General features: G+C 45.2%; 1 protein-coding gene across 1 annotated transcript in view; it reads right to left on the reverse strand.

Annotated features, from left to right (window-relative positions):
• Nucleotides 1-3369: 3369 nt before the first annotated feature.
• CUNH3orf70 (chromosome unknown C3orf70 homolog) overlaps nt 3370-22052 on the reverse strand; it is a gene marked incomplete at its 5' end in the record, with an annotated part of 51840 nt that continues 33157 nt past the window's right edge. The window contains one exon of the mRNA XM_019503791.1: nt 3370-6952. Coding sequence (XP_019359336.1) covers nt 6396-6952 — 557 coding nt within the window. The remainder of the gene's footprint in view (nt 6953-22052) is intronic.

The raw sequence follows: 22052 nt of genomic DNA on the forward strand, positions 1-22052 counted from the left end.
ACCAAGTGCTGAGTCCCTCCTGGCACACTTGCTACCGTTGCTCAGGCACTCGCCCCTTTTACAGTGCCAGAACCAGGACGGTGTTGCGGAGCAGGACAGAAAGCAGAGCTGGTGCCCCGGAGAGCATCCCAGGTGCTACAGTTAGAGTGCAGCAGTAATGTGGGGAGGAAAGATTGCTTCACCCCTGCTTCACAGGCCTGGTTCCCCCAGAGAGCACAAGGAAACAGGGTTCAAGCGAAGCAGTCTTTCAGTGCACCATAATAACTAGGCCACCACCTTCCTCCATTGCTACAGCATCCTGCTGGTTCTTGAGGAATTAAATATTAATATGGGAATGGCAATTTTGTACATATTTTTTCTCTGCTGAGCAGTTCTTTGGCTGGGGCGCTGTTCAGTGCACAGTGCTACAGACACAGGGTGTGCTGCAGGTTGTCAGGCCAGCAGAAACAGCACCACGCTCGTCTCCTGAGCTCAGCCATGGGCTCTGTCTCATTCTTTCCTCTTGGAGGGATATGGAGGGCTTTATTCAGTAGCATATGATCTGTGTTGGGGGCTTGCTCCAGCCACTGTTTTGGCTGGGGACAGACTAGGCAGGGAGTGCACAGCCACACTCCAGAGGACAGAGACAGAAGGTTATTTGGGTAAAAAGTTGGAAGAATTGTTCTTTGCAAGCTTTCAGGCACCAGCATCCTTCTTCAAGCATGTGAAAGAGAGAGACAGCGCACATCCAGGTCATAGGGGGCCTTGTCACATCATCCCACATCCCTCCGTGCTCTCATCTCCCCACCCATGCAGCAGCAGGGCCCCCATTCCCATCCCAGCAGCTTGGGTGGGGGCTGCCCTGTTCCACTCTTTCCTTTCATCTGTATGAAAACTTATGCTGAGGACCAGCTTGGCCCAAAAGCAGCCCTAGCAGCCAAGGTGGCACAGCATGGCATGGCATGTTGGAGAGCACCCGTGTCTCCCCACCCCAGCTATGCAGCGCTCAGGGACCACTGGTAACAGTGCACATAAGGTGAGTGCTTGTTGTCTCTTTGGGACCTTTCCTGTGAGATCACCCAGAGCTTTCCCTCGACCCACACCTATTTAATATTTATCAGTAGCGACTGGGGAAGAGTGTGGAGTGAGGTACTATATACATGCTGGTGCTACCTCACTCCCTCCCTTTTTCATCCAACACAAGTCCTGCAATGGAGGCAGGCGATCCATTTGAGGCTGAATCCAGACAAAACAGAGGTGACATTGATTGGCAGCCCTCACATCTTAGGGCGATAGGGACACCCATTATTGATGGGGGTTCAGCTTCCACTTTCACCGAATCATTTTCTGTCTCATCCTGTCGAAGCAAAGCACAAAAGCAGGCACCGAACACTGATGAGAATGAAGTCTGCCTGCACGACAAGGATGGCAGGTGACAGAACTGCCCCAGTGCTGAACTGAAGCGTCCATCCATGGAGCAGCGGGAACTTGCTTTCATGGCTCAGCTTCGAGGGGAGAAAGCTGCCAGGCATTTGAGGGTGGATGATTTCTCTCTGGAGGAGCAAGGGTTATTTTGCCCACTTGCTTGCACCTTGGAGACTGAAACACATTGACAAAAATCTACGTGGCTGTGATGCCCACCCCCACCAGCTCAACCACGTGGATCTATCAACACCCCATTGAGCTGGCTGCGAGTAACAGGCAGGATGGAAGATTGAGAGTCCTGCCATTACCCTGCCCAAGCCCCACCTTACACCCTGACTCCCTCTTCTCTTTTTCACCTCTATAGAAAGGGGCCAGCACAGCCAGTCAGGATAGACTTCAGCTCACTGAACTCTGATGAGCAGCAAGCAAATATTGCACAGCTTCAGCTCAGTGAAGGCAGGTCCAAAACTGGCAGAAGGGGTGATGTACACAGTTGAGAAAAAAGACACAACGTAATTAGGAGAGAACATGGGGCCAGGCATCACAGACATCATATGCCAGCTGCTCCTTATGCTATCTTCCAGGCACTGAATTGCAAGCATTGGCAACGGGAGTGAAGACTGCTCCACTTCCACCTTGGGCTTTCCGCTCTGCCTCTCCCCACTTTGCTTGAGTTGGCCTTTATTTGTGTCAAGAATTAAATTTTAACAGCACTCGCCTCTGACATGTAGGCAGCATCACCAGACCAAAGCACTTCACGCCCATGCTAAAGGAACATAGAGGGTGCAAAGACTGACGAATCGCATCATTCATGCAGCTCCTTCCTTCCTCTGGACAGCCAACAACTAGAAAAAATAATGGCTGAAGCAGAAAGTGACCAGTACATCTTGACTCTTGACTCACTGAACAGCTCCATATTCAAGGCAAGTAGGGGTCATTCTGATCATCTAGCTCAGTGCAGCCCAACCATTGCAGAAGGTGCTACAAATGATGCTCCATACCCTCTTCCAGGTCCATTCTGCCTCCCTTCCTCTGCCTGATTTGCTGCTCTGCCTTCTGCTCCCTCCCCATGCTGCTGCATGCCACACATGGATGCTTTATATGTCACTTGGGACCCATGTGCTGCCCCCTGATCTAGCCAGACCCTCTTGTGGAGCACAGTCCAGGAAATTCCACCCTTGGACTTCAGCAACGAGCCTACAGCTTCAGCCAGAGATGCTGCACATCACTTAAAAAGAAAGTGATGGAGAATCCTTTGCAGCTCTAGGGAGGTCAGAGGCATAACCAACCAGTACTGCACCATAGGTAATGATGGTACACAGTGCAGAGGCAGTGGAGTGCATCACACAGCCCAAAACACACAGGAGAAAAAAAGGAGGTGCAATTTTCTCCCACAGCAGCAAACCTCCATATCGCCACTGCTGCTTTGGTCTCTCCACAGCTGAATCCAGAGTCAGAGCTGAGATGCTGCAGGGAAAGTGCAAGGTAGGGATGGGAGAGACACCCTGGCTGTTCTGGTCCTACCCTCACTCCCAAGCAGCGCCCAGGGTTTGTGCTCACTCACTCACCGGCTTGGGCTCAGGGAAGTTCATGCTACACACCTCTGATTTTGTTGGTCCATAATTAGCCTACCCTGTCTTCTTATTCACAGGCTTCCACACCATGAAGAGCTGATGCTGGAGTGACTGTTACTTTACCAAACAGAAGCAGGACATTGGCTGCTGTGGTTCCCCTGAAATATCTGTGCCAGGTTCGGGTGTTAGGTCTACATTATGTCCTGGTTGACAGTAGGCTTCTGTAGAGTTTAAATTATGGATGGTTAGAATACAGATGATCCCGTCTCAGGCAAGGGACTGGACCTGATGACCTCCAGAGGTCCCTTCTAGCCCATCTCTACGATTCAATGAACCTTGAAACACTTCCATCTGACAAGGATGATGTAGAGGTATTAATGACAATCAGTGCTTCAGTTGCTTAGTATTTTATTAAAGAGGAAATACATATACACCTACACTTGAAAGAGGACACTCCTTAGTTACTTGCATTAGAAAGACTGACTTAGGTATTCTGTAAAAGAGACTGACCTAAGTCCATACTTGTGCAAAAGAAAAAAAAAATCACATTTGTTTGAGCAGGAAATAGGATACACAAAAAGCAGGCTGGAAAATGGAATATAAATTAGTGGAGAAAGGTTTTACAGAATTACCTGTTAAAACATTTGCCCAAATCTCAGCCTGCCTTGCATCCAAGAAATGGCACTACAATGCTACAGGGTGCACCACTGGCTGGGATTTAGCCCGTTGTGCTTAAGACTTGAACAGATCCTGGATAAGACAGACACGCAATTTATTAATATTGCTAATTACTGACAGTTCAGAACAAATGCTTCCCGATACAATGATGGTATGGGACCAGTGAAGGTCGAGGAGGTTAGGGTAACCTTAGCCATAACTACCCAAATAATTTTCACTAGATGCCACGATGACTCTGCTGATAAGCAGGGCTTCTTGCCTGAATTCAAAGGAAGATGGTGAGGTCTCCATTTAGGTTACCAAGTTCTCAAGCTGTCCCTTCCATTTTCTGTCCCTATCATGAAACAGAATTTGTAATTACTTCTAGAAGTTTTCTTCAGCAAGGCCTCTCTGCTGCTGGATTCCTGAAAGGACGCTTCTTCTTGCCCGTCAACTGGAAAAGCCACTTCCGGGAGGTTAAGTCAGCCAGGCAGGGCACATGATGACAGACTTGCCCGATTCTTGAGAGAGTCGTAATACATTTGAAAGATAAAATTAGTGCTATCATTGCATATAATGTTTTCTTCTACCTATAAAACTCAGGAGAATGCTTGAGACAGTACAATACTAAGATAAAAACCTTGGTTACCCAAGAAAGATAAGCCCCATATTTTAAAAAAATCCTACTTAAATAACTTTAATGCAGTCATCCTTTAAATGTCAGCAAAACGGCGTAAGTGCCTGGTAAGAATTTATCTGTTCACGTCCAAGGCCCAAAGTCCTCATGTGTTTAACAAGCATTGCACTGTAATTCATCAAAATTAGAAAACCTATTATTTTTCCTCTCAAAGTGTTATTTTTAGTCTAAAAAGTACAGTATTACTTTATATAACAATTCATGTTAAATTCCTAGCACACATGTACCGTAGTCTAAACATTTTCTAAAGGTGTTGATTACAAAGTGTATAAAATTCAGAATATATTGTGAGGATACAGTGGTAAAGATGTTCCAGTCTACAACACAGAATAAAAGAGTCTAGCAGTGGTAGCTAAAACTGTACATGGTTATTCGTTCTTATTCTTGCCAATGCTTTTTGAAAGGTAAACAGCAAACAAAAGACATACGATAAGGCTGTATTTACTGTCAGAAGCAAAATATTATTGTAACAGACCCCAAGCAATTCAGTCATACAGAACTTTTCCGAGAACACTTCCCTATTGTCAAATAGGACTAAACCGTAAGGACAGAAAAGTGGTTCCTATTTTACTGCCTTGTCTAGGAAAATCTCATTTCAAAGCCACCCATATCTGATGGCTGAACTGACCAGAGAGACCACGGGACTGAATCTTTGTGATCTCCCAATTACTGTACAAAACATGTAACTAGAGGTGTCACAGCACATGCACGGTATTAATACTGTTGTTATCAGTAACCCCTCTAACCGAAACACGTACATGGGCGCTTGCATGTAGGTGGTGTAAATTTGAAAGAAATGACATAAAATATGAAGAGGTTAGGGTGGTGGGAAAGTGAGAAATCAAGTCACTGATTCTGTCCTGCAACTCATCACTGAATCAGGTGCCTCTGGAATTAGCTGAAGTTAACACCAGCTGGACACGTTCAGCTCTGGAGCGACTGGTTAGCATACCTCCCCACCTTAAACTAAACTCCTAATCAAACCAAAGGTAATTCAGATGGTCAGAGGCATAAATCATAGAAATCATAGAAACTGAGGGTTGGAAGTGACCTCAGGAGGTCACATCTAGTCCAACCCCTGCTCCAAGCAGGACCAGCCCCAACTAGATCATCCCAGCCAAAGACAGGACAAAACCCCAGTTCAATGCAAGATTGTTCTGTACAGTGCATTCATGGCAATTTGGGGCTGCTTCTGACGGGTCTCTCTCTCTCACTTTAAGCTATTACTTTACAGCTGACCCCAGAGCGATCTCCATTTTTACAGATCACCTTCTCCCCCAAAACCCAACAGTGCTCTTTCTTTTGGTCAGAAGAGAGAATGGTTGGATCGAGCTAAGCATCCTCTTGGCTGTGAGAGAACATCCGCTCAGGCCTCACAACCACTCCCTGGCTTCTGAGTCTGCAGATGTGTTATGTGTAACCTGGAGGAGCATTGGAGGCACTTTGCATTCCTCTCTACCCCAATGAAAGAAGGTTATCAACAGGGTTGGAGAGGAGTCACATCCAGCCCTAGACAAGAGGATGTGCCAATGGGTGAGCCTTTGGCAAGAGGAGATGGAGAAGTACCTCGCATCTCCATGCTGGGTGCACATGTTTGTATGAGAGAAGAAAGTCTACTTGGCTTTCTCACTCTTCAGACAAAGTGTCTAAGCCTCCCCATGATGCTTTGCAACAAGCCCCACATTGTGCAAGTGCATCGCAAACATCCTGGTAGATGAGTGTCAAGCATGGTTCAAGATTGCCATTATAAATAACTGTAAATGAAGTGACCCAGACTGAGATCAGGCCCACTGCCTGTTACAAGAGCCATGTAATTTGTTATCATTGCCAAAATGTAGGAGTGGGAGATCTGATTAGTGAGGGAGCTCGTTAAAATTAATTGGTAGAATCAGTTATTCAAGCAGCTAACTCACTGATGTGCAAGTCTCGGTGCTACTCTTCTGTGAGGAGTTTGAGGAGCCTCAAGTGTGCTAGAGAAAAGGACTCATCCGAAAGAAAGCAAATATAAATGCTACAAAAGCAACAATCAATAGCACGTGTCAGATGGGCGCCAATGTGGAGTGTCACACGGTGGTTTCTATTGTCTCAATCACTTCCAGTTCGCACTGGGAGGGAGACAGAAGCGGGCATTCGTCTGGTTCCCAACTGCTGTCTGGACTATAATCTTCTTCTGAACTTAGCTCTGCCCCTTCCTCAGTGTCCTCATCACATGACTCCATATAATGAGCCCCCACTGCATTGATCCCAGAGTCTTCAGAGCTGGAAGGGGAAGAGCAGTGATCTATTTTTGGTGTATTGCTCTCTTTTGAGATTAAGGCATTGCGAACAGGGACCTCCTCAGGCTTCATTTTATGGGGGGCAGGGGGAGGCTGCCTCTGGACGTAACACATCTTCCCATTGATGCATTTCACGCGGTAATTGTCAATAAAAAGGTCTGAGATTGTGCAGTACCGTGGAGAATCTGGGGGCAGTGGTGGCTGGAAGACGGGTGCAAATTTCAAGAAGTGTTCAGTGAGTGAAACAGAGATCTGAATGGTGTTTGTGGACTCCCGGGGTCGGACAGGTATTTCAGTGCTTGGAAGCTGCTCTACAGGAGTCATGGGCTGATAGACATATTTACCTGCAGGAAACACAAAAGCGATATGTAAAAGCCACAATTGCCTTGCACAGACTATATTATCACACCATTACTGATTCACTGGCAAAGAACAAACACACATGATGTTTCAAACTGCTTAAGAACTCAAAACATGTAGAAAACGCCCATAAAAAAAATTGTAGGCTATTTCCTTCCTTATAAATAGGGATGAGTTCTGAGCAAGGTGTTTATTTTAATTAACCAAATTCTTCTCACCTACTTGTTAATTTGTTCAATGTTTGAGTGCATTCATTTTCTGAGCATATTTGCATTTTCCTTTTGGTAAATCTCAGCACAGCACTGCATCTCCCAGAGTCAAGTACAGTGCAAGTGTATTCACAGGCAGCAAGTAAGGGAACTCCCAAACTGTAGGAGTGCCTTTGGCAATTTGATTGTCTAGGTAACTAATAGGAAAATAGGATTATGTTGGCTGAATCGAGGACTCAGAGGCTGAACTGAATAGGGAGCCTGCAACTCTGTGCCACAGAAAGGAATAAGGAGAAAGAGAAGAAAAATCAGCACTTTTTAATGACAGCCTGAGAAACCTAAGAATCCTTCAAAGGCCATAAAATGCAGCATTTTGCTTCCATAATAACCTTCTAAGTCTCAGTATGAATTTCATAAACTAACCTTCCAAAAAGATTTAAGTCTTAATATGAATTTCACAAGCTATAAAAACTCTCATTACAGAATAGCTAAAAGCATGGGGTTCCAAACAGAAAAGAAAAATCAAGATGTAAATTCATTTTAATATCTAATACCAGAGCCATAAACAGTGAAGAAAAATCCTTCCTATATGCATCTAATAGAATCTGCTTCTATACAGAAACGGATTCTGTAGTCTGGGTACCCAAAATAATGAGTTAGATAAGCAGCAGTAAAGCCTTTGTGTAGACAAACAAAATAGCCATTATGTGCCTAATGACAGCTCGGCACACACGCCGCACACCCTGGAAGTTGCATCCACTTTAGCTGGAAGGATTGCTGGTGCTAAAGCACCTAGACTCAGACCATACAGATGCACGTGGGCTCCCTATCCTGAGTAATGGGTGCTGACTGTGCCGCCAAGGCTGTGCATGCCATTTGAAATCACAGCCATCTGATCCAGAGGCAAGTACCATAGTAGCATACTGTCATTCACCAAACCGTTACATCTAGGAAAGCAATTTGATATCGAAGCAAAGATACCGATCTAGGCTGCGATTCCCTTCCTTTGCATCTCTCTCTTCACCTGTCCAGAAGTTTGCCATTCCCAACCTTACGACATAACCACTGCTCATGGGACTTTTACACCTGATGATCAAAACTACCCACAGGAAAGCTCCACATCCACAACAGCAGGGCTCTTCAAAAATCCTGTAAGTAAGTTTATGCTCCTTTGCTGTCCTCATCCTACATTCCCTCCCCTGACTCGACTAGTCGAAGCTCACACCAAACATGTTGCAGGAGATATTTCATTTAAAGCTCAAAACTCTCTCTCACTTAGGGGGCACTTTCCACGGAGCTGGCATCTGGCCACATTCAGTCTGATTTCCAGACCTGCTTTTGGAACCTTTTTGCTTATGGAAACGCATGACCTTTCTGCAAAGCAAACTGCCTTTTCATGCATGTACCAGCTTCCCTCTGGCGTTTCTCACCGCGGCATCTGCATACTTCGTACACAGTAATAAACTATCCTTGCGCTGCCTTTGGGAGGCAGGGAAGCATCTCCTCCCCTCCATCTTACACGTGGGGAGCAGATGGCGACCGACCCCTGAAGTCATACAGGAAGTCTCTCCTGCTATCTCTCAGATCTCCCGGCTCACAGCCCAGTGCCAGAACCACGCAGCCATTCCTTAGGTGATGATGGGCTGTTCCTATGTAAAGCTGCCCACTAAGAAGGGCTTTGGGGGAAGGAGACTGTTTCAAAGCAAACAGGCCCCCATGATGAAAGTGGGACTCCAGAGAAACTAGCAGACGGTCTCCTGAATACAAGCACCTTGCCACAACACTGCCGGCAGGGAAGTAGGGATAGTCTTGGGACATGTGTGGTACTCATGGAGCATGACAACTGTTCCCTCTTCTGTCAGCCAATATACCTTTTGGACTGTCTCTTGGTGTCCCTGGACAATGCCCACACATAAGCTGGTAAAAGGGCCCTGCTTCATTCACTGCGTATTTTGAACTATATGGCTGTTCTCTTTTTGTTTGAGGAAAAGATTAAAATATAGTGTTGAATAAGCCTAGCCAGAGAGTATCATCTTTGAGAAACCCAGATGGGTGTGGTATGGCATCATAATCCAGGAGCAGAAGTCAGGAACACCAGGAGACTGGCTGCATTCCTGACTGCACTTGTAGCACCATTTCTCCCTCTCTGAAACATAGGTACCATGACACCCACCCGCTGGAAAGGCCTTTGAGAGCTTTATATTGTAAGTATGTTTATATGTGCAGTATTTTTATATTTATGCAGGTGGAGAAACTGTGGCACCTCCATCCTGGGAAGTTTTCAAGAGCAAGCTGGATAGACACTTGACTGGGATGGTTTAGTTAGGGATGATCACGCTTTGAGCAGGGACCTGGACCTTGTGATGTCCCTTCCAGCCTTACTTTCCATTGATCCTACATATGTGAGAAGAGAAGTGGTGCTGGCTCCTACCCTGGGGGTCTTTAAGAGGATGCTAGATGTATACCTTGCTGGGGTCGTTTGACCCCAGTACTCTTTCCTGCCATGGCAGGGGGTCGGACTAGATGATCTGCTCAGGTCCCTTCCGACCCTAGAAACTATGAAACTATGTGTATATATACACACACACATACATACAGGCACACACACATGCTACTTACAAACATATTATTCCCATGAGGGCAGCTGGGCATTAAGAGTATATTTTAAGGGTTGCTTAGCAAGTCTATAACATACATAATTCTGACCAGTCAAGTATAAAGGTTTGAGCATGTAGGATTTCTTCTGCTGTTGCCATCAGTCTAAACAGAAGGCCCAGTCCTACTGGACACGCACCTTGCTGGCGTCATCTGATCCCAGCAGTCTTTTCTTTCCTGCCTAAGAGCATGGGGGCTGGACCTGATGATCTTATGAGGTCTCTTCCAGCCCCTAACTTCTATGAATCTATCCAGAGGTTCTGGTTAAGGAGGTCAATGCTCCAGCCTTGTCTATAGCCTGTCAAGTTCCTTAGTTTTGCAGTTCTATTTTGTTCTTTAGGGTTTATTTTAAAGACTGGAAGTGGTACAGTAGAATCTATTCCTCGTCCTTCCACCTCTTGGCATTTCTAAGGGAAGACTGCATTGCAAGGCACTGCTGGCGACTGCATACAAATGTGCATTTGAAGCACTCTGAACCTTGACGTGCTTCCAATTTCGAACGCTTCAGCACCATGCAGACATGCGGTGCCACCTCTCCCCTTCCCCGTGACTGTCAGCACTTCAAAATGGCCATGAAGGCATGCAGTGGCACTGCTCTCCAGCTACGGGGATGCATGCAATTCCTGCATGCCTCTGCTCCTGAGGACAGCTGGGTAGAAAGGAGAGGCAACCCTCTCCTTCGCCCCCAGGGAGACTTGGGAGCAGAGCATTGTAGGATGCTGGAGGATGACTGAAGGGTGCTGATATTTCAGGAAATGCTTCAGATATGTTCCTCGTCTTACATCTTCTAAATGGTTCTTCTCGTCTTACATCTTCTAAATGGCCATCTTCTAAATGGTTCTTTGGCTGTGCCCACCTGTACCTTTGCAGATTGGAGCGCCTCAAAGGTACTCCGGCAGCATGTCTGTCTGTGGCTTGGGTATCACATTTTAGTAGGATTCCTTAAAAATCAAACAATCTTTGACAAGAGCAGAAAATACATTAAAATAACAAAGGTGGAATATTTCAGATGCCACCATCTTTCTATGCAAAAGACTAAAAAGTCTCTGCCAGTTTCTCTGTGCGTTAATGAACTGGGTTGCACGATGGTGAAGGGACATACCTGCCACAATAGATTTATGTCAAACATAAAATAAAGCCTTCTGGGAAGGGCTTCTGTCACCAAAGAAGTTATGCTGAAATTAAGGTAGGAATATTCTTTCTGACCAAGCCCTGTCTGCTCTGATAAGGAATACACGAAGTTGGAATATATCCTAAACCACAAGACAACTGGTCTCAATGATTTCTATGTTCCACCAGAAAGTTTGGCCTTTCTGTCCCTCCTGACATCCCTTCCCTTACTTGGATTTCTGAGTCTTGCTGAATGTTATTCTAATTTTCCTTTTTGCTGTTTACTGACTTAGGCTATGCTTTTGATTATTAAGTGTTAAGCAGAATTTTCTATTCCTATGAGTGGATCTGAGGAGTAGGAAGGAGAGAGAGGGAGTCACTGAAGGAATCAGTAATAAAAAGAGGTGTGTTGCAGACAGGGAGCAGCAGGAGGAAAAAAACCAAAAGAAAGAAATAGAAAGAAAGGGAAAAGGAACACAGTGCAGGAGAAAGGAAAGGGGAAAAATTACCCAAAGAGAAACATAGCAGACAGTTCAGGGAAATGGACACATTGGCTGCATCCATACGAGCATGGATGTTTGGTTCCCCAGGGACAAGAAGCAGAGGCACACCTTGTGCTGTTGCTACTTGTCCCTGGGAAATGCCTATGCCATGTGCCCTCTAGTGCATGGCAAGTTACCCTGGGTGGGGTAAGGGAGGCTGGGGCCCCAGCAGGCTTACCTGGAGTCCTGGTGACCTTGGGGAGCTGCAGTCGCAATGCTCCTGCAGCCGGGCATGGCTTCGGGAGGCCAGGCTCTGGTTTTGGGCAGCATATGCTGCTGCCATTTTAAGGTGTGGCTTTTTTTGACCCCAGGATCTCCTGGGGTCACCCCCCCCCCCAACCCCCCAATGCTGCAAGGTAGCAGCATGGGGAATGCCTGCAGATTCAGCGTGTGGCGCTGTAGACAGGTCTGCGGTGCCACACACTGCACATCCGCACTCGTCTGAATGAGGCCATTGAGTTCTGTTACAGAATAGAGAAGGCTGACCAAAGCCAGAATAGGAGGAAAAGTAGGAAAGCTGCAAAAAGGAGGTCTGGCAAGACAGCATTTGGCAAATAGATTGGATTCATTTCACTTGTATTCACTGAACACTTCAGTCAAATACTTTTTGCACATGGTCTGTTGGATCAACTATTTGCTAAATGTGTGGTTGGACAAAATCCAACGAAATTCAGATACACTGGGAAAACATTTTTCTTCCAATTTCATGAGAGCTGGCTGGAAAGCAGAGAAACCACCCCCTTCATTTGCCAATTTCTATTTTAAGAGAAATGGTCAGCACCCTCCACATCTGATGGTCCCTACTACTTCATTACATTCGTTGTACTCCATTAGAGTTAATTGCCATTAAGGTACAATTAAATATAGTACATACAAGCAGAACAGGGCTCTTAGCCTTTACAGTGCTTTGGGGTAGAGGAGTCGTGGGACAGTTTAGTCCTGGCCTAACAGGTCCTGTGTTTCTAGCAAGCTCTTGTGACAGCCAGAATAGGAGGGAGGTCCTGAAGAGCTCCAAGAAGAGCTGGCCTCTTGTAAGCTTGCACCAGCCCAACCAGCACTCCTAATTTAGCAAACACTGAAGGTGCCCTTGGTCTTCAAAGTTACACAAAGGTTTGGGGAATCCAAAAAATCATGGATAAGCCAGCCACTGGCTGGGGTTAACACTCAGTACACAAGCCCCAATGAGGCAGCGTATTTGGAACCAAAAACCCGATGTCTGAAACCCTGACATTCATGCCATATTTAGTCACATATTTGGGGTGCCTCTGCTTGCTCTTTTATACAAAATGAAGAGCAAGAAAAACACTTTTTAACAGTGACATTGAATCCAGTCCTTGAAGTGGGCCTAGACGCCAGGACGCATGCTTGGGGAAAGGCTTGGTGAAGGGAAAATTTTTAAATGAACATGACAAAAGCTGAAACGGGAGCTCATTTTTCACTTACGTTTATTTAAAATGGCTGCTACTGGTGGAAAGGGTCACAGGAGCTAGTGAGGGGAAAGAAGAGGAGGCTTTTAGGCCTGGGTCACTGAGAGTACATTTGAAGAGTATATACCACCACTTAGAGCAAGCTGGAACATTTAGTTTGCATGGGAAAAACAATCACTGCCACTTGAACAAATGCATAGATGTTAGATGGAAGAATGCCTTCAGCACCATACACACTGGTGTCCAAGTAGGGAAAAATCCATGGAAAATATATTGTGAACCTTAAGTTTAGCAAATGCAACATCTGTGAGTAAGAGATCAAACCTAGCATATTCAAATGATAGTGCTGGGACTTGGGAGTCTTTGGACTCGAATGGAATCAGAAGGAGTGTGCACTTGATGGTACATCATTATATATTATGATATGTAATCAGAGCATAAACACAAAGAGAAAGTCTAGAATTTCTGTTTGCGTTTTAAACCCAGAAAGCCCACTTTTCTAGATGCACATTGAAAAATTCTCATAAGGGAAGCTTAGGTTAGATGCAACTGTCTCACAAGGAGGGTAGTAATACACTGGAACAGGCTACCCAGAAAGGTGGTGGACTCTCCATCCTTGGAGGTTTTTAAGACCCAGCTAGACAAAGCCTTGGCTGGGATGGTCTAGCCAGGGATGATCCTGCAGGGGGTTGGACTAGATGTGACCCCCTGAGGTCCCTTCCAACCCTCATCGTCTGTGATTCTATGAAAGAGAGTCTAAAATTACTCTTCTGGCAGAAAAGCTGAGATATCAAAATGGGGGTGGGGAGAGATCAGGTGTTGTCTGAGGGATTTGCTGTTTGCTGCTGCATGCTGCTAACGATGGCATAATTCACAACGTGTCTCTGAAAACTGCCGCGCTGGCACTAATTTCGGAGGAGAGGAAAACAGTGGCTATTCTATGAACAGAGGATTACCAGCTGAGTTGTTTGACCTCAGAGGAGCTGAAAATATGTTCAAACATTCCAAGGGCGAGCCATAAAGCACAGCACAATGGTGAGCAAGAAAGGCTCTCAACAAAAGGTTTGCAGCCCTGAACAACCATCATATGCAACAAAAAATAATTTAAAAAGCTTGTGCCTTAACCAATTTCTGCCACTGTCAGTGCCACCTCTAGCTTCCCTTTAAAAAGCAAAAAAATGCTCTCTTTTATTTAAAAAAGAAAAAAAGAAGCCAGCAGCTATGTTTTAGGCACCCACTGAAGATGTGTTTAAAATAAAACAAGAAAAACAATATGAAAAGATTGGGGTTTTTTTTTTATGATTGGTTACCATTAAAAAAAATCAGTGCACCAATTGCAGCAGCTGGACCGATCCGTCAGGGTGGATGTGCTAAAAAGGGGGATGCCCAGAAGGAGGGTTGAGGAATGAATTATGGACAAAAGCTGCAATAACAAAATAATAGAAGTTAAACTCCTTAATCTCAATAATGAATGGAAATGTAACCAGCCCTGCTGTGTGCCTTTGCGAAGAAAAACTGATTGGCATTTTAAATGGGATAACCTTCAACTTAGTGAAGATAAAATCTTCCAACCATTGCAGCTTTTTGGGACCGGTGGGTACAGTCTTTTCATAAGAAAGAAATCAGGCAAGACCTCATTTCTCTTCTCTCTCAAAGGCCACATCCACCGGTTCCATTATCAATGACACGGAGCTGAGTCAACTGCCACTGAATCAAACAGTAGCTTTTCCATTGTGCTTAGAGTTGAAGCAAACCCTTACCGAGATACATTTTTCCCCAGCACCTGGCTTTTTAACTATTCATCTTTTTACACACTTTAATTCATTGTCTACTTTTACTCAGTTACTGCAGGGCTGTTCAACTGAGGGCCTGCACGTGGCCCCCGGGCTCCCAGTCCGAGCACCGATCCCCCCACCACTGGCAGCTGTTGCTGCTGGAGTCTCCCCACTCCTCTTCCCTTCTCTGTCTTCTGCTGCCTGACCCCACGTGGCCACGTGGCTGGGGGCGCAGGGGTACTATATGGCGCTGCATGGGGCGCTGACACGGTCCAGTGGTACGCAAGCTTTGCCCCTGAATTACAGCCACTCCCTGGCTCTTCTGTGCGCTGAACCTGTTCCTCCATATGCTTTGGCAATGTCAAACCTCTCCATGGCTGAGGAGAACAAAAACGATGTGGACCCATGTGGCACAGCCGTGCTGTAACATTAATGGTTTGTACAAAAACAAGTACTAGGCCAGGTGGACACACAGCAAATGGCCTACTGGGACCCTTGCCACTTCTGCATACCTAAAAGATGTAGATCTGCAAGTCAAATGCATAGCCTGTGTCTAACGTGCTTGGTCTTCCCTTGTGGACATGCACGTTTTGGACCAAAAACATCCAATTCCTACATTCAGTGGAATACAGAATTCACTGTTTCAACCCTGCACCAGCGGGGTTGTGGTGAAGTCCCAAACTGGCGCTGTAGTTCAGCTTGCATACTAAAAAGCACTTAAAATCTGAGGCTTGTCCTATGAAGTTTTTGAAACTTGGCTGTGGCTGAAGCTCATCCGTGGCTGACCAAACCGTACACGACTGTCCCAAGCTGGCCGAGGGGAATGCTGAGATGAGGTAAAAGAGGCAGGGTTTTTCATTCAGATTCAGGACAATTTTTTAGCTGTGTTTTGTTACAACTTAAAGTGTGCAACCAGCCACGAACACACAACATCAGAGATCTCCACCACATGCTACTTTTCTCAGCCAGACTTTAATCCCACAACAGAGGTGAGTTTGTGCACCGCTGATAAGACACCGGCTGCATTTCAACTCCTTCACGCATTCACCTCGCCCAGCTTAAGCTTTAAAACGTGCGAAAAATTAAATGCATGGAAAACTTCTGTTCATTGTGAAATGGTTCAGGTTGCTCCACACAAAATGCCTGACAGTTAATCCATGGAGCAGTCCATTCCCCTCCACCTGCAGACAGACAGCTTTACAGCCACAACCGATACACACCAGACAACACGCTGCAACCTGAATTGTGCTGGGATGCTGGTTTTCCATCAACTCCTGTACCAAAGTACTCCCTGCCAATGCCCCGGAGCACCAAGCCTCCCCTGCATAGTGACTAGTGCTGGGAAAAGGCAGCGTGCAGGGAAGGGCAGAGTCGTGGTGTCTGGTCCGTGGTATATGGTGGACTGTGCCCGTGGGAGGAGGAGGACAGGACCCATGCAGGCAGGTGGCTGAGTTGTTCATTTCTTTGCTTGTACAATTTAACGTAGCCCCAGATACGTGGTTTGTGTAGCAGCCCAAACTGCTTCAGCACAAACTACTCATGCTCTGTATTAATGAAACAGACTGCGACTGCTCTATTGACAATGCTCCCGGCTCTGACACTCTTCTAGCCGAGTTAAATGCTACCAGAAATATTCCTTTGACAGGAATGATAACTTTTACCTAGGGGCCTGAATGGAGGTTTGCTGACACGAGACCTTCCATGCAGGACACGCGGCAGAGGAAGAAGCCACTTTACGGCTCATGAAAACTTGCTGTGTGTGGCTGGAAAGATAGTTTAGAGCTTCGTCGAGAAGCATCTTTACGCTGTGGCGCTGTACATGTGCACTACATGTACGTGTACATCTCCCGAACGCTCTGGGATGGTACCTCCATTTGTGTTAGCAACTTCATCTGCCTGGTATGGTATTGAGGGCAGCTTCACTGCACGCTGCTTTCAAAAAGGAAAAGGATGGCTATTTTCCTGCTGGAACAAGAAAACCGCATGTAACAGACCCTGCCCTGGGCGAGACTGTGGCCCATGCTCTGCTGTCAGGAGCAGACAGAAAGTATATTATGACTGCATGCTCTTTTTAATACCCCCCACCCCGCCTCTAAGATGCCTTAAAACAGGACCTTTCCCACCAACAACATTCAGGGGAATAGATTTTTAATTACTTTGATATAAACAAACCATGGGCCCTGGGTTTTGCTCCCATCTGAGCTCTCTTTCTGTATACTCTTTCTTTACCTCCTCTTTTGGAAAAATCTTTATTAAAAGTGCAGTGCATCATCCTTGGCTCTTCACAGGGCGTGGCATTCCTCCCACAAATGCTCTCCTTTTATTTCATTGCCTCTTCTTCCTCCCACTGTATTTTCTACCCTTTCAATAATTTTATTTTTTCCTCTGCTCCAGCAAGCGCCTTGCTGCACTTGCTCTGCCTCTCACTGCCCTCCTCCTACAAATTCATTCCCCAGATTTATGTCTGTGTCAAACACGCTTGCAGAAGAGCTCTCTCTTTTTCCTTGGGGTTGGGAATTTCTTTCTTTTTTTCACACTCAATCTCAGTTCTATCTTCATTTTAAGGCAAATCATATCTCAGCCCTCCATCTGGAGACTCGCTATGAGCTGCCGTTTGAGCCTGGACTGCTGACTCTGCCCAAATTTAGCCCAAGTCAGACAGCAAGCACGAGGCACTGGGAGAGAAGATGCAGCTATCTCCTGCATCTGCCTATGCCTGGACAGTTGCAGAGACTCCCTTCAATATGGGGCTACCCCATACACGATGGTCACGCTGCTCATGTGTTAGGGGGCAAAATATGTGCTCATATGCAGCAAGGACAGAATATGCTGGGTTTATAAATTAAAATCAACCTTCTCCACAAACAGTCACTGGCATTGGAGAAAGGCCCTGCTGAAACATGCTGTTTCCAATGGAATGGCAACATACTGCCTTATTAAGAAGCATTAAATAGAGACAACTAACTGTGTGCCTAATGGCAGGTGCCCTTGGGATCCAGCCTCCCTGAAGGCTTCACGATGAAGAAACGGGGCCTGAGGCCAGGGCTGATAGACATGGCTTCTGCAAAAGGACTTCACAACATACAACTAGATGTTATCTTGACTGTCTTGAACTGAAGGCAGCTTGTATGACCAGACCATGGCAATGCTGCAGACTCAGACCTTTCTAGTAAATTTGACACAGAATACAAGCATGACCTTTCTTTTCCTGTTGACCAAGCTGACGGAAAAAAGTAAGCGAAGAGTATCACTGTTGAGCATACAACGCTTATAACATTCAATGTTCATAACTGGAGGGTAGAGTCACTCAAAAAAATTGGTAGCATTTAAAAAGAGAAACAACTAACAGACTAATTATCCTAATGCTAACTTTTATTCCAAGCAAAGAAAAAAAAAAGCAGTGAAAAGATGTACCTATAAATGACCAAATCAGCCACTATTGGTGGCAAGATTATTAGCACCTTGTTACAGGCCTCATATTTTAACAGGGTGCTTCTTAAGAGTAAAGGAGATCATGCAGCAACATTATTAAGCAGAGCAGAGTACAAAAATGACCACTCCATTCTGCAGTTTCCCTCCCGATTGAAAAATACCATTGCCATATGTCCTATAAGAAGCCTTCCGGTGTGGAATTTAAACTGCAGCCCAACATGCAATTTTGTTAATATGGCATGATGTTTGGGAACATGGAACAGCTGGAGCTTCCATAAAGTTTAATGTGGACCGAGGGTGCTTTAGTACCTCTGGATATCGGACAATTAGTCTTGCCCCCATTTTAAACAGCTGTACTTCAAGATCTATGGGACTGTAACAAGGCCAACAGAAACTGAGGCACCAACAGAGCTACTGGGAAATGCTAACAGGGTCTTTATTACAAGGGGACATTTCCTGAACAGGTCTTTGTGAGTGCAAAGCCCAACTGGCACAATGGGTAAACAGGATTTCAAGATGCAGGCTTGCAAATTCTGCAAAGAAACCAGTTCCAGAGGGCTCCTTGCCTGACTGCCTGCAGGGGTCTGTGCAGGCAGGAAGACGGAAAGATGCAGAGGCAGCATCCACTGCACGTTGCCTCTACAGAAATGCTATTGCCTGGGCCTTTTGGCTTCTGGACAGTCATGAGAGCTCTCTGAACAAGCCAGCGGGAGGGGGGAGGATTCCACCACAGCCCAGGAGGGCACCTTGAAAAATACCATGGCAGCAGCAATGATTTGCAGTGCGAGAGTGCTGATTTCGAGCCTGTAATATTTGACTGTAACTGCAAATAACATGGCACTTGCATACTGCAATGAGGACTCTCTAAGGATCTGGATGGGTGGATAACTGTTTTCTTAATACAGTTATTTAGATGCATAACATGGGTGCCCCTTGTGTGCTCTTAGTACCTTTACAGATCCATTTATTTGCACAAAAGATACTTTTAATAGACAGTGCAACTCATTCCAAAAACAGACATACAAATGTTCCCAGAAAACATAAAATAAACCTCACTCTCTAGCAGGCGCAGCAGTACTGAAGTCCCTCTAACCTTCTTCCCAGTTTGTTCACAAATTCCTGGGAGGAAAACTAGGTGCTGTATGTAGTATGCCCAGAAGGTCCAGACAAGGATGTATAAGGCGGTTTGGACATGGACGATCCTGCCTTGAGCAAGGGCCTGTATTAGATGACCTCCAGAAGTCCCTTCCAGCCCCTACCTCTATGATTTTAAGCAGACCCAATAGGTTAACACGTTCCACTGTCAGGCTCACATTTTGCACTTTGAGGTCACACAAGCACATAAGATTTTTTTAAATCATTATGTTTAATAAAAGCACACATGCCTTCTCTGGCTATATTACTGAAATTGCGTGCAAGCGGTATTGGAAGGCATATCACAGCAGTTACTTCTGCACACGCAGAAAAACTACTCAACAAAACCCCACTGGAATTAAGCCAGTAGGTCAGGCTTTTACTGATCTGTTTGTTAATTGAGCAGTCTATAGGCATCCTCCCCCACCAACCTTACCCCCCCACAACATACACAGCAGCAATTTCTGTTGCTAATTTGGAGTAATCTAACCATGAAATAAGCAGAGGTGCTGCTTAAACATTCTCTTCTCTACTTGTATTGGTCCCAGCATTGCAATTTACCTTTGACAGTCGATAACATGGCATGCATATGAAAACCTGCCTTTCAGCCGTTGGGTTTCTCACAGTAACTCCCTAATTCACGGCCTCTCAGAAGACTAGCTCTAAGGATTTTCTTAATGATAAGACAAGACTAGAACAACATGAACTACACTGCAATTTAGAAAATGCCTAAAGATTATGAGGATATTAAACTGTGTGCTCTATTAATGGGAAATCTGTTTGTGTGTAAGGAGGTGTGTAGAGCTCCCTGTGAACAGATGTGTCAGGGGTATGCTGGTGAAATATAATGTTTGGTTTTTCAGAAAGTCTTTGGCATTTTGCAAAAGCTTCACCCGCATGATTTTGAGGCTTAAGTGATGGAGGGCCCCCAAAAGTCACCGAGGCTCAGGACATGTCTTCATCACATGCCTTCAGTTCTTACCCGAGTATAACCCATGTTCTGTCAACACACAACAATCTGTACCCCAAGTGCGGCGCTACTCTGTGTCCTACCTAACTGATCCATAAAGAGGTATGGGCTAAGGCAAGTGTGCATTGACATTCAAGTAGCTAATGAAGCCACTCTATGATATGGACACTGGGCCTGAGCTAATTAAAGAAGGGACCATGGTGCTTTTGAAAATTATACTCCTTGTGCCTAGTAAGCAATTTCATTAATGCAATGCATCTGCAAACTCTACAAAACCTTTGTACTAGACCAGCATGGTACAATAGCATATTTACTCACATACGACATGTACATTCCCCAATAACTACTGGAAATTGGGATGTGCATCTTAAACAAGGAAATACAGGAAGCAGAAGGCCTGATCACATGAGACCCAAGCTGCCTGTGCCCTCTTATTTAGCCAGGTGGGAAGTCAGTATCACCTGCCAAGTCAGCAGAGAATTGATCCTGCTAGAGCCAAACTGCCCAGCCCTTCTTGTTGAGCCAAGTGAATAGCCAGTAGCAACTACTGCAACTAGGGGGTTAAAAGAGCAGCCACAGGATCCCCTCCTCCACCCTTATTGTGGCTGCCTGTGTTTTCTCTGCAAAAATACCTACCATATTTTCAAGGAAGGATTTTTTTTCTTCATTCCACCTAAACAAGTTGAGTGTCTTTCTTGGGGCTGCGTGGCATACAAGGAAATAGAGTACACCACTGATCACACCTAAAACTTTAGCGCAAATACTGCAGCATTTTCCTAACATTTCACAATTCAAGATGTTACCAAAATAAAAGAAATAATGCCCTTTTCTCCAACTATAGCAGACCCTGATGCAACAAGGCTGAGAAAAAAAGAAGCAGCACTTGCTGAACATTTATACATCACAGCACGTGGCATCCCTTGCCAAGGTTTCAAACATGCATGCATACAGTGAATATAAGTGAATTTTGGAGCTGCCTGTCTGTTGAGATTTTAAAATTACAGCCCCACGACTTCAGACTCTTCCTTTCTCAACATCTGTTTTTACTCTCCAGTCCCTTACAATAGGAGTTCACACACTATCCTTCATAGGTTTACCCAAAGCTATTCCACATCTGTAAACAAACAATTAATTAATTAAAAAAATTGGAATTCCACAAAGCAAATCAAACCCACTATAAAAGTACACGGTCAAATAACACAAAACTCAGCACATGGCTTTTAGGCATGAATACAAAGGAAATGATAAGCATAAATTCCTTGACCTTTAAGCCATAGGACGCCTTTACATTAAACAGCAATTTAAGAAGTGTTCATCAAATAACTGCCTACTACCAGGACCAAAGGAGTTATTCAGACAGCTTCAGAGAAACCAGCTATGAACATCATCAGATCTTAATGCAATTACAGTAAAACCTGGGTAATTCATCACTCCAAGGGCATTGGGTTGGATGTAGTTATGACTGATGACAAATAATCCACGAATGACTAATTATCAGCAGTTAGCCATTTACAGCTTTGGGGAGCTGTATTTTGCCTATCACATCAAGACACAGCAACAAATGATTTTTGACACTTAGAAGGATGAAAGAAAAAAGCACTGCAAAACTTGCAAGTGCACACCATGCACACTCTGGCTTGCTGTGTGAGAAACCTATGATTTTAGAGATAAATGCTTAGAGCAAATTTCTGCCTATAAAGGTGAATATCTACCCTGCCTTCTAAAAAGTCAGAGTGTTCATTATATACAGCTGACGGGGATATGATGAAGTGAAAGAATCAGTCAAAAATGTTTACTTTGTGCATTCAAACGTACTTGCTGCCAAAAATC

Source organism: Gavialis gangeticus, unplaced genomic scaffold (genome assembly GCF_001723915.1).
Source record: "Gavialis gangeticus isolate Ggan-Ray unplaced genomic scaffold, GavGan_comp1, whole genome shotgun sequence".
Taxonomy (NCBI): domain Eukaryota; kingdom Metazoa; phylum Chordata; order Crocodylia; family Gavialidae; genus Gavialis; species Gavialis gangeticus.